The sequence below is a fragment of the Arvicanthis niloticus genome, chromosome 1, assembly GCF_011762505.2.
Source record: "Arvicanthis niloticus isolate mArvNil1 chromosome 1, mArvNil1.pat.X, whole genome shotgun sequence".
Taxonomy (NCBI): Eukaryota; Metazoa; Chordata; class Mammalia; order Rodentia; family Muridae; genus Arvicanthis; species Arvicanthis niloticus.
Genome location: NC_047658.1, coordinates 44399113 through 44412843, shown reverse-complemented (window position 1 = coordinate 44412843; position 13731 = coordinate 44399113). Strand labels below are relative to the sequence as shown.

The 13731-nt window shown below is 40.2% G+C and overlaps 1 protein-coding gene across 4 annotated transcripts in view; it reads left to right on the top strand.

Annotated features, from left to right (window-relative positions):
• Positions 1–13731, top strand: part of Mctp2 (multiple C2 and transmembrane domain containing 2) — a 219887-nt gene that overhangs the window by 51235 nt on the left and 154921 nt on the right. For all 4 annotated transcript variants that reach the window (XM_076935826.1, XM_034495257.2, XM_076935828.1 and 1 more), the window contains exons 3-4: positions 2395–2457; positions 3997–4105. In XM_076935826.1, the coding sequence (XP_076791941.1) occupies positions 2395–2457; positions 3997–4105 (172 nt within the window). The remainder of the gene's footprint in view (positions 1–2394; positions 2458–3996; positions 4106–13731) is intronic.

Here is a 13731-nt window from a genome sequence, read left to right as displayed (position 1 = left end):
TTAGTCATCAGAGGTCAAACTTTGAACTTTTTATTCCTTTAAGTTACGGATTCACATCTAAGGGGGACACAAATTATGGATTAACTTCCTATATATGGTAGTACACTAAAGTATAATGGAGCATTTAGTGTAGACTCATGTGTCACTAAAGCTAAATCAAAGAAATGACACCTGCCTAAAGGCAGTATTGCTTTGCATGAGAGATGAACACCCTCACATGTATTAGATAGTAGATAATAGGTCTTAATATAATTTGGTGACATTTACTAGATTTTTTGATGCTCAAAAATATCAATCCTTTCCTGAGTATGTACTTATAAACAGTCTGTTTAAAATCAATACCTCATCAATCTGTACGCTCATGAGATGGAATGCTACTTGGTAATTAAGGATGGGAATTTGGATGGGTTCAAAGGCATTGAGCAAAGTGAAAGATTCCATAAGTTGACATACTGCATGATTCTTTTTGACAGGTTAATCTATAAGTGACAAAATTACATGACAGAAATAGACCAGTGACTGTCTTAGGTGAGGAAGAGGATGGAAATTTTAGCATAGTGGGATAGAATGAAGGAGTTTTCGGAGCGTCAGAATTGTTGTGTGTCCTGACCATAGAGCAGTTGTCCAAATTTACTCCTGTTGAAAGTCACAGCAGTCATAGCAATATGGCAACCTTTGTGTGTGGTGAATTAACTTGTGATAAATTAAAGCAAATCTAATATGCGTGATTATTGTTATTGAGAACATAAACACTAACATCTAATGGCATTGGGATATCAGCCATTCCTTATGACATACATTTCAACTGTGCTACCTTTACTAAGACACAGAGTCAGAAGCATACATCCAGTTATTAGGTTTACAGAGGAGATAAGAACATTGTGGATTCTGCTCAGTGGATAATTCTCTGTATTCTGTGTAAGAGTGCACAGGAGTAGTCTAAGTTATGTGTCTCCCAGCTGCTATAAGTTGTCCTCTTGTGCATATGGAATGCTTTCCTGTTCTTATGGTAATCATTTTCCTTCCTCCCTGTGTATGTATGGTGTGTGACAGTTACGGTGGCTGTGGGAACCATAACTTTAAGTTCTGTGACTTCTGTGAGTAAAACCAGCCATAACGTTGAATTAATGTCATTGCTCACATGAAATTTCCCTGCTACTCTAAGTGAGAAAACTTGCGGTGTATTTAAATAAAGGCTTGGCATTCTTTTGCAATAGTATATAAATTATGGCATATGTGTAGACTAATTTCATCATTTAAGTAACATTACTACTAAATAGAGTAATGCTAACTTTGAGATTATACATAGACTGCAATGCTACGGCATAATGTGTTTTAGCCATATACCAATTCAAAATGGAAGATGGGACCTGGGGAGATGACTCAGCAGTTAAAAGTGGCTGCTGCTCTTACAGAGAACCCAGGTTCAGCAAACTACCTTCCCTAACTCTAGTTCCAGGGGCTCCAACATCATTTTCTGCCTCCAAAGGCACCAGGAATAAACATGGTACATGTGCATACATGTAGATAAGACACAACACACACAAATAAATGAATGAATGAATGAATAAATGAATGAATGAATAAGTAAATAAATAAATGCTAATAACTCTTGGCTAATAATAAATTGAAATTCTGATCCCAGCCCTGATAGCTTTGGAGGACTGTTTTCAAACAAGCTTGGTCAATTGGAGTACTGATTCATTTAATAAAATTAGATGGTAGTGGAGACCTTCCAGGCTACAGAGCACCAGAGAGTCCTGGTTATTATTGGTTCTAGGTATTAAAACACCAGCATTAGTATAAGTAAATCAGGCAGAAATAAAATGTGTGGGATTAGAAGCAGAATAAAAGACATGCAAAGAATCCCTTTGACATCTAGAAATTGGAGTAAGAATCTAATTGTTGATAGCCCTACTTATCTTGTCTGGATGTCATTTAGACACAGCCAATCAAAGCAAGACCAATAACCTGAAGGAGAAGTTTCCTGGCACTGGACTGACCTGTTGTTGCACTCCTGTCTGTCATTAGCCTGGGCCTCCCAAGGGGGATTAGGACACCTTTGAATGCTAAGACAGTGATAGTATGCATGTGGGTTTGAGTGTATTCAATGAAGTGCATCAGCCTTCAGGTGGGCACAAGTTGTTTGTTCTCTGCATGGATATGTTCATAATCTAGGACCTGAGTCATGCTCTAATCAAAGACGTATGTTACAGAGACCATGACCTGATAGACACCTCTGAGTTCATCTCTTCTTGTCACATAGCTAGGAACACTTCCCATGTACCTGAAAGTAGGCATACAAATATCAGATTTCCAAAGGGTTGAGGTAGGATGGTATCACAGTCAATAGTCGTTTGCTTTCCTAAAACAGGCTTTTCTTTATGTTTACAGAAGACTCATGGCAATGACGATCTGAATGCTTCTATGACATCTCAGCAATTTGAAGAACAATCTGTGAGTGACATTCCTTCCCACTAACACTGACATCAGCATTGAAAATACTTCTTACCAACTGTATTTCCTTGCTTCTTTATCTTTAAAGTATATGGCAGGCTGCCCACCTATTGAAACACATCTTGCAACTTCTAGCTGGAAGAAATTAATTCAGGTTTATTGATTGGTTAGCCTGGAATAGATTTGGCTAAAAATACACACAGTAACTATGCAACTGAGTTTGGTAGGGAAGAGGACAAAAAGCCTTTTGAAGCCCTCTGAAACTTTGAAAAAGAAGCTTGTCAAGGGTGGCAGCAGCCCACAGGATCAATTGACTGAATGCCTAATGAAGGAATAATAAATTATTCCATCTGTCCCCTTTGAAGAAAGGCAGAAATTTGAACTCGTTCAAACATTGCATGAGATTCATACGATTCATAGGTATTCATAAAACAGACTTGCATTTATGACCATGGCCCATGACAGTTGATTTCCTTGAGAGGTAAATGGCAGAGCTTAGGGGATGGGAGAGCATGAGAGTGTAAATGGAGACACAGAGAGTAGATACTGAAGAATGAAAGTGAAGTGTGCCTGAGCCAGAAAGCACAGAGTTGAGACGGTCAAGTGTGGATGTGGGGAAATAGGTAAGGGCACCATGGTGCCTGGTGGGCTGGAAAGCTGAAACTTTTGCCAAGAGTTGACATTGTAGCCCATGTGGAGGAAGTCTATAGGAGTTGAGGTTTGGTGGGAATATTAACAAGATGTGGGAGACATTCAAGAGCTGAGGTGGATATATGAACACACCTCTGTGGTAACCAGCCACGTCCTCCTCTCTTCATGTTATTTCTTCTCCCATGTGTTGTCCTCTTTTTTCAACTTATTCTTTTTCAAACCCCATCGTGTGTGTGTGTGTGTGTGTGTGTGTGTGTGTGTGTATGTGTGCAGGCCTACCTGTGCATGTGTGGGTACTTGCCTATTATGTACCTGGAGGCCAGAGGGGGACATCACTTCCCATTACTTTCCACTTGGTCCTCTGAAGCAGAACCTTTCCCTGCACCAAGACACACATGTTTTCTGCTAGGCTGGCATCCAGCCAACTCTAATAATCCTCTTGTCTCCACCTCCCTAGAGCTGGGGTTGCAGATATGCATAGAATATTTTTGGCTTATTATGTGGGTGTTGGGACTGGAACCCCAGTCCTCATAATTACACAGAGAATGCCTAACGGCTGAGTCATCTCTCCAGTCCAAGTATACAGTTTTATAGTAAGAAATCTCACAATAAATAAAGAAGTTTAAGGGTTTTGGACATTGACATACTATTCATATGATTGTTGGAAAGTTCATCTTGTGATTACCTCTGAGGTCAAATAAAATCCCATTGGGGAAAATGTGAAAAGAATTATCTAATAATGCAGTCATAACCATGCCATCAAATCAAAGTGTGTGACAGCTGAGGTTCATAGTTGATCGGTGTGACTTTTGTCTTTCCCTCTTAGAGTAAGCATTCCCTCTGCTTGGCCTCACATTTCAGACTCAGATACCTTTTTCTTCTGTGCAGACTCTTGGAGAAGCTAGTGATTGTGTGAGTCACCTCCCGAGCCCTTTCGCGTACCTCCTCACCATACACCTGAAGGAAGGCCGCAACCTCGTGGTCCGGGATCGCTGCGGTAAGGTTGGTCTGTTGTGTGCTTGCTCAGTAGCCGTAAAGGCCTTCTCTGCGCCCTGGTATGAAGGCTTGATTTAATCAATGTCCATCTTACATTGATTAGAGAGGAGCTCAAGTCTGACACTGGACCTCCTGCCGTAGACTCCTTCACACACATTGATTGGGCGGATGGTTTTGTCGGGCATAGGTGGGAGAGGAGATCCTTGGATCCATGAAGGCTGGACGCCGAGTGTAGGGGAATTCGAGGGTGGGGAGGTGGGAGTGGGGGGTTGGTGGGGGCCACATCCTCATAAAAGCAGGAGGAGGGGGGATGGGATGGGGGTTCCTGGGAGGTGGGGATAGGGTAAAAAAATGTAAAAAAAAAAATATCCAATAAAAAAAATTTTTTTAAGTAAAACAAATTAAAGATATAGAGGTAGCATGTGGCCCAAAGGGGGGGAAAAAGTGATAAATGCTGGATTAGGGTATACACTAAAAACTCTATTCAACTTTAGTAACTTCTTTCAAATTCTTATCTCTAATCTCTCTCACATTCTGAAGAAGTTTGGACTAGGACTCTCTTGGGAATTTAGAGAAGAGAACAATAAACATTATTTGTCAGCCAGTTTCTGATTTCTGAAGAAATAACTGATATAAATTTTAAAAGGAAAGGTATATTTTTGCTCAGAGTATCAGAGATTTGGGTTCAAGTTGCTCTGGCTTCATCTCATTTGGGCCTCAGCAGAGGCAGTCCACCCTAGCGCGTGATCCATGAGGCTGTTCAGGTCATGACAGACGTGAAGCAGAAGAGGGAAAATGACGAGGGGACTGTGGATGAAATGTACCCCTCAAAGACAGGGCAACATGGATTTGCTTCCTTCCACTAAGCTTTTGTTGGTTCCAAGTAGCTCATTAAAATTTGAAACCCCCGCACAAAAGGGATAAATGTGGTATCCTTTTAAAAAGAAGTAATAGTAACAACACATGAAGCTATTTTAGAACGAAATAGCCCTTATAGTTTGTGTTTGGAATATATCAAGTAATCCAGAAAGATAGTTACCTGGACTTACTACAGTATTGAAAAGATTGAATGGATTTCAGTGATGATGCCATCTGATGTGCTGACTGATGTAGATAGACTTCAGACTTCTTCTCTCCCACAGGATCCCATAGGATCCCTCTAATAACTATTATCTACTTGTCTTTTCTTTGCTTACCTTTTGTACAAGTCTTTATGCATTATATATATATATATATATATATATATATATATATATATACATATATATTTAAATTAACTTGAGACCATAATACTCATATTGTTGTTCAGTAAGTTTTGCTTTTTTACTTTACAACGGACCTTCAAGATGGTCCATGGTTTTCTGTGCAAATACATTATCTCCCTTTAAAAACTCAACATGTTGCTTCACATCCTCTGGCTGTATGAGTCTCTGAGGAAGCATGCCATCTTTTCTGTGTTCTGTGGCCCCACGTATGGATGCCATCTGTGCTCACTGTGGCCTAGCCTCAGTTAAGAGGACTGAGCTATGCAGCTGGGCAGGGTGAACAGGTAGTACCTGTTGGGTTCTTCCCACTCTGCTTCTGACCAGCTCCTGCCACCTGCCACTTAAGATTTTCCTTTCTGGTTTACGGCCCATGCTGTTTGTTCTTGTTTGGCTGCACATGCTTGGCTGGTCCTCGTGTAACATTAATGGACAGTGAAGCATTGATCTGTCTTCTGTTAACCGCATGCTGCTGTAGCCCCTGTGCTGATGGTACACTATTTAGCTTCTGCTTCTCCTATCTGTTGCCTCCAAGCCTGGAGCGTGGCTAGCTCTCCTGCCGCACACATTCTTCTCCTAGCCACCCCACCTCTGCCCCAGAAACCTTCCTATCGCCTCTCCACACTGCTTGTATTTGTGCTGCCCTTCCTTCCACCCATCTTCTCTCATCTACCTGGCTTCAGTCTGTCAGGACTGTGTGAAATACATCCTTTCTCCTTATAAAAACATATCTCTCTGTCCCCTTTCTTCTGGAGTTTACAAAACAGGATACCGCCTTGGTTTTGTCAGTAAAAAGAGTGTTGTTTGTTCAGTTCCATGGTTTCTGTCATCTGAGTCTCTTGAGTTCCATATCTGTCATAAACATATACATCTCATAGTAATCTAATGAGAAGGGCCACCTAGATCTTCATACCTGAGACAACATCTGAGAGATGTATTCAGTAATCAATACAAAGTGACCACTTACAGATGACCTGACTCTGGACCTACTAAGTGTTCCAGTGACTGCTTCTGTCAAAAAAGACTTCTGTCAAGTTCATTTTGTGACAACTTCTTCAGATGTTAAGAGCATTCTGGAGAGAGTGCATTTAATTTTGAGACCTGATACATACACACACACACACACACACACACACACACACATACACACACACAGAGTATATATAATTTATATATATATTATATATTGCATATTACATATTATATTTATGTGATATAATTATATATAATTATAATTATATGATTAGATATATAATTATATTATATATTGTATATCATATGCTATATATAATATATAAAATTTTTGAAATTTCTTTCCCTCCAAATCTATAACTATGAGACAATCATTGGCCCTGGATCATCTTTGTGAGAGAACTTCCCTTTTTCTGATCTTTTTGGTTCTATGTACATGCATTCTCTAGCTATCTAATTCTTGGTACATAATTTTAATACCACTGCACATCCCTGTACATTGGTCAGTGCACCTCAGTGATAATGAAACCATTGCCGTGTTAGTGATAGAATGGAACACTATTCCACTCACAAGTTCATGCACACTATTTTCATACTTTGGTGTTTTTAATTTTTGTTGACCCATATTTATGGGATATTATGTTTAGGTATATACAAACATATGTAATGATCATATTTGCCGCATCGTCTTATACATCACTGGGAGAACATTCATTCTCTTTTCTGTTTAAAATAGGCTATGTATTACTGTTTGTTATAGTCACTGAACTGGGTAACACAACCCCAAAACTTCTTGACCCACCTAGCTGTGCCATTATGCCTGTGACTAGCCTCTGTCCCCCTCTCTTTCCCATATCCTTTTTGTCCTGTGGTACCCACCATTCTACTCTCAATTTCTTTGAAATTCTACATATAAGTGAGACTATAGAGCATTTGCTTTTCTGAGCCTGGCTCATTTCATTTAACATTGTGTTCTTCAGGCTCATCCTTTTATCATTGGAGAGTGTGTAGTCATTATTCACAAGAGAGAAGTATATTTGTATTTTTTAAATTAAATACTATAATAAATTTAAGTTTCAATTTGAAAATCTAAATGCATCTAATTGATCAGATATTAACTTTCAGTTATGGTGGAGGCTTTGCAATGTATTCAGATGCTTTAGTTACCCCTTCAGCTCAGGGGATCAGCTAGAAGATTGTTAATTTCAATGCAGTTTTACTTTGTAAGTTTTGGTAACAGAAGTGATTTTTGGTGAATCACTCTTTTTCACTAAGGAGCTCAGCATTTGTTTTAAATTTGTACAAAATCATTCCTGCTTATAAAATTTTCTGCCTAGATATAGGTTGTCAAACAGCTCATATACAAGGCCCACTATTGTTTTAGGCTTCAAGACCCACAAGTTAAAGCCATTTATCATCTGTAAGCCATTTAAAAGATACCTATAAAGAATGCATATGCAAATGAACATGGCAATGTTCTGCTAAAGCTGCAATAACATAAACAAAACAAATAAATACAAACTGGACATTGGGATGGATTGAACCCAGGTACTTAAGTTTGCTGACCTCTATCTACAATATTATGATCTAATGTTTGGATTCATCCTCCGAAAACCTGCTTTTAATAGCATAGTGGCCGTAACCACTGTTAGAACAAAAGAAGATGTCTTGCTAAGCCATCACCTAGATGTGCAGTTCATACTTTTAATAGAACTGTCTAGGTAGTAACTTGGTCAAAAGACAAAATAGTGCATTAGTATTTGGAGATATGAGGCAACCAAAAGTCATCTTTTTGGTATTTTTCAGGGCAGAGGGGTGAAAACTCAGTTTCAGGAGAATACTGCTCAGACAACATCAAGAAAGCACAAGCTGTACTTGAAGGGGGTTCTTGACCCACCCACAGAAATCAATGGGAAAGGAACCTCCCAGGCATTCCAGTGCCTCTGTTGGCCAGGGCTGAGAAATGCAACCGGCTGATACTGAGTCTTTTGCTTCTACTTTGACAATGTTGAGATTTTTCTGGGATGTTTTTATGAAGTTTGTGAATACACAGAGTTGTCATGTGTTCTTCGGAAAGATTCAGTAAGCCACTGTGGCTCTGAATGACGAACAGGTTTAGCGCTGATGTCCTGCGGCATGCAGCTGCCACACAGGACCAGCTTATCTGATGCTTGTTTGTCTTCTTGTGTGATACCTCTCTCTCTCCCTCCCCATTCTAATTTCCCCTCCCCTTCATTCTTCCATCCCTTTCCCTTCTCCCCCCTCCATTCCTCCCTTTCATTTCATAAATGTAAATAATTATGGATATAAGAATAATGTCATGTGATACCAAGAGCTTTAATTACATAGCTCTAGAAATATGGACATATAGCAAAGACTGCCTTGGCAGGGTTGTTTCTAGGGTAGAATTTTATTTGGGTTTCTAACGTGTCCCTCTGCCCATGCCACACTATCCCTAGCTATGGGTGTTTTGTACCTAACTAAGGGATTTCTTTCTTCTCTTTATTTGGACAGGCAGTTTTGCTTCCTGCAGCATGAGCCTGCATGTGCAGGATGCCGCACATTGTCTGGGGATGGTCTTGGGCTCACTCCTTCAGGAGAAGCATCCTGATCATTTCCCACTCAGTAATTGCCTGTTTGTCTCTGTCTGACCCCCTCCCCCCTCCTTGTTCTCAGTTCACCTTTTTACAACGTTTAATTTCCTCCTTTATATCTCATGTTTCCTTCGTACTTTTGGTCTGGAAAATTGCATCTGGTGTATTGGTTTTGGTCAAAGAAGACTTATTTATTTATTTATTTATTTATTTTTCAGTGTGGTCCTAGTCTAGTGTTTTAGGTCATTGAGATTTAAAGCTGAAGGGATATAACACACATATCTATTTTCAGTACAACTGCTTCATAACTTGGTTCATGCATGGAGCAAATTAGATCCTGCCTCAGTTTCCCACAGAAAGGAAGGTGACTGATGGTATTTGGTATCACAGCTGGTAGAGCTCAGGCCAGCAGCCTCATCTTCCACACTCAGAGACGTCTGGAACTTCCAATAAAGATGAAGTCTCTTAACCCTGGTAAAACTCCCATCTCATGACCTCTCATATTCTATATCACTAATTTCCGGAAATTAACATCCTCCACGTTAAAGCTTGCTTTCCCTTGATTTTGGGCTAGCCAATTGCCCAAGCCCGCAGCGGTGACCTAAAAGAATACTGTGTTGCTGGTGCCCTCTTCTGGCTACTCTTGGATATTGCAAGGGGGAAAAATAAAATTCACAGTAACAATCAGAGGGCTATAAATATCACTCCTGCTATGACGAGGGTTAATAGTTTTCTTTGTGATGTCATTATCTATATTATTATTATTGTTGTTGTTGTGTGTATATGTGTATGTGTACTCACATGAATGTGAGTGTTCCCATGATGTGTGTGGACACATGTATGCTACAGCAAGTATGCGGAACTTAGAGGACAACTTTGTGGCAGTCAGTGCTCTCCGTGTACTGGCTCTGGGGATCCACCTCAGGTCATTAAACTTGTGTGGCAAATATCTTTACCCACTGAGCCATCTTACTGGCCCCCAAGTTTTAATATGACAAACCATGCATCCGTGAAAGTGCCTGTGTTATACAGCTTTGGTCGTAGCTTCTTTGCAAGTCAGTTACAGATTTGCACAGATTTCCTTCAGTCCCTTGATCATATGTATGACTTGCTTGGTGTTCTCATCGCCCTAGTGGCAGTTTGCTCCTCAGAAAGGCTTATTCTCAGAAGCAAAGAAGTGGCTCACTTCTATCACCTCCATTGACTGTAGAATGACTTTGTTAATTAGGTAGAGGAAAAGCCTTATCCTCTGTTTGCTTAAATTGGTGTTTGCATCTGGACATTTAAATATGTGTGTTGAGATTTGGTCTCTTATCTTTGCAAATCCTCTTCTGTGTGGAATGGCCCTTGCTTCTACAGTTTGCTGGGCCTGTTCACAGATGGGATTGTGAAGTGTCTGTTGTGAAAATGTTGCTAGTTTTCACTTCCTATTCTGAAGACTAAGTCCCCCCCATTTCCACATCTCCAGAGGCCCTGGCTCCTTGCATCAGTCACAGTAGCCCACACATAGTCTCTGTCTGCTTTATTTTTTTTTCATTTTTAATTTATATCTTTTCTCTCTCTCTTTCAATTTTAGGACCTAAATAAAAACTTAGCTTTTTTTTTTTTTCCAAAATGACTTTTAGATGAACAAGAAGAAATCTTTTTCTTCCTCATGATTAGATTGCCCCTTTTTAATGACTTTACATGCAAGTGCTACGCATTCCGGCGCTGATTTCTCGGCTTCAGTTGGTTTTCTGCCGATGTGTTTCTCAGTGCAAGAGTCAGGTGCGCATCACGGTGTGACTTCATCTATACCACCCAATTAGCCCTTTTTGATTTTGCAAGCTCTCAGCTCTGCTTCTTACTGGCATACCTTCTCTGAACACCAGATGGCATGAGATCCTCACTATGAATGTGCAGCAGGACAAAAACCTATGGGCTGCTGTGTCAGAAGCAATCCTGACAGCTTGCTTGGATGCAAACCCCATCCGGTGGTGTGGGTGTCTTCTTTCATGCCTGACCGTGTCGGAGCTTTTTAAAACAGTAAAACAAATGAACACAACTGAGTTTGAAAAATCTGTTTCTCTGGGCCCCCTTCCCCCCGCTGCATAGGTCTCACAAGACATGCTGGTCCTAAAAGGCTTCGTGTTCTCCCATTTCTCGGGGCTCACTAGGGACTGTTGGTGCTTGGTTTTGTTTTGAGACTCCACACCCTCCTGCCGTGCTTGGGATGTTTGGTGCTTGCCACTCCTCTGAGCCAGTTTCCACAAAAGCCTTTCTTAATGCTCATGCAGGACCAAAGAAAGTGAGCCTGGACTGCCTCCTGTGTTTACTGCACCTATCTTCACCAGTGACTTGAATTTACCCTAGCAGTTTTTATCTGCTTGAGTGGGAATTCTCTGTGTTGGTGAGGGTGTCCATTGTTGGACATGGTGTAGTCTATGATTTGTCCCTGATGTATTCCAGGTATCTTTTGGTTATTTTGCTCCATTGACTGCTGTACATGTATGTTCTGCTTGTGTGTATGTTTGCTTCTATATCTTTATGCCTTTCCATTTTACTTGGAGCCTTTGTTTCTGGTGATACAAGTATGGTCATGCATGAGGTTTACAAAAGTTTACACTCATGCGTATGTCTGGCTGCCTTATGAAGAATAGGAATGCAGGCATTGTCTGCATGGCCATTCCACCAAAACCCAACCAGTTCAATCCTGTATTCACCAAATAACTAATTTACTGAAGTTACTGAATCCATATCTATATATTGAGGAATCTTTTAACTATAAAGAGGGCTATGATAGTTGTATTATATGCACATATGTATCATGGATATAAAGGATATAGATATGATCTGGACGTTTAAAAATGCTTTTGAATGTGTTTGGCTCATTAGCAATGGGTTAGAAAGAAAAAAATCAAAGTAGCATGTTAAAAATATTTAAAATTTGGTTGAATTTAAATTTATGTTTATTTTATGTTTGAGTCTGTGCCTTGTATGTACGTACATACGTATGTATGTATGTATGTATGTATACCTTGGGCATGTCTAGAACTCATGGAAGCAGATTTGCTGCAAGCCAGGAGAGGGTGTCAGATTCACTTGGAAATGGAGTGGTAGATGGTTGTGAGGCTCCATGCAGATGCTGTCCTTTGAACCCAGGTCATCTTCCAGATTGAGTGCTCTGAGTGCCACTGAACCATCTCTCCTGGTCTCTACAAAACTGTTATGCAAACAAAATGATAGGTACAAGATATGTGGTAACATAGGCTATGGAGCCACAAAGGAAAGAGATGAAATTGAAAGGGAATCCAGGTGATAAAGAAGATGGGTTCTCAGAAGGTAGAGACAGGTGGTATGGGATGTGGCTGGAAGAACCATATGGGAGGCCCTATGGTTAGAGGAATCCAGTGGCCTCAGAACTGCTCACTGGTCCACTGGCCTCAGGAAATGCTCACAGCCTGTTTAACTGCAGCACTGATAAATCCTATTATTTATCTCATAGAGGTTTTTATGAATTTCATAAGCAGTTAAAGGAAGTTTCTGGTAAAACCAAGACTTTATCTGAATTAATTCTTCCATAAGTTGATTCCTGGAACACTATTTAGTGAAGTGGATATCTGTGATTACTTTTACCATACATACCTGTGCATTGCCTGAGGCCATTGTAACTCAAAGTCCAACCAGGGCCAGAACTTGCCCAAGGGCCACTGGAGGTTTCATACATAGGCGATCCCCTTAGAGAAGGGAAGTTGTTCCCATTCAATTAGGGTGGATAACGTTAGCAAAACATGTTTTACTAACAGTAAAATGTTGAGGAGAGCACAGATGTTCTGGGGTTGAAAATGGAAAAGCAGATTCCAGAAGCAGATAACTGTTGTCTACAGAAATAGCCAGGGCCAGGACATATCTGCTGATAGTTGTACTCTCAAGAAGACCCCTGGCCTGGGATTCTTCTGAACTCATATGCTGTAAGAAATGATTCTTCCTTTTCATATGATGGAGGAAACTGCTCCCTTTCTTTTTGATACCCTCTGGTTTCTGAATGGAACTGTTAAGGATGCAGCCTGCAGGCATTGTTCTGTCTGTATGGCTCCATTGTGCTGCTCTTGAACACAGGCTCTGATGCAGATGTCATAACTGACATGGTTCTCACCCATTTTATTTTTCATTCTGGAAGTTGTCTTGTTTTTTTATTTTACCAGTTTCAGAGACAGAGCTTGCAGACCTCATACTGCCAGATTAGCTTTCCAGAGTACTCTGAAGTGCTCAGTGAATGACCTCTGGAGTTTTAGATAGAGAAGAAACCTGTGTTCTTGAGGATTTAAAAGTTTAAATTTTGGAGACATTTTCCTGAGTGTATAGAATTTCTGAACTCCTGAATAAACAATTTAAGATTATATTTTTTTCTTCCCATCTCCCTAAACAGAAGGTGGTAGAAAATTCTGTGCCTTCGGAGATAGCAATAAAGAAACTTTATAGAAAGGAATTAGTCATGTGAATTACCTTGGACATTAAAATAAAGTAAATGGATATTAGAACTACATAAATGGTTATTTGCTCTCCCGTTTTTAAACTTAACCAAATAACAGTGCTAAAAATAGCCCTGTGAGGAGGAGACTCTCTCGATAACTTCTGGAGCTGGCTATCATTAAAGTGGATTGGCTTGCTTGTTCTCAAGGGAATCCTTTGGGAATGGTAGTTTTTCGCATTACAAAGGAGAATAGCATAGTGTAAGGAAATTGAGGGAATTATTCAAGATTACACAGTTACTCACAAGATGTTTGTGTACAACTTCAGCATCCCCGTGTGAGTGTGTG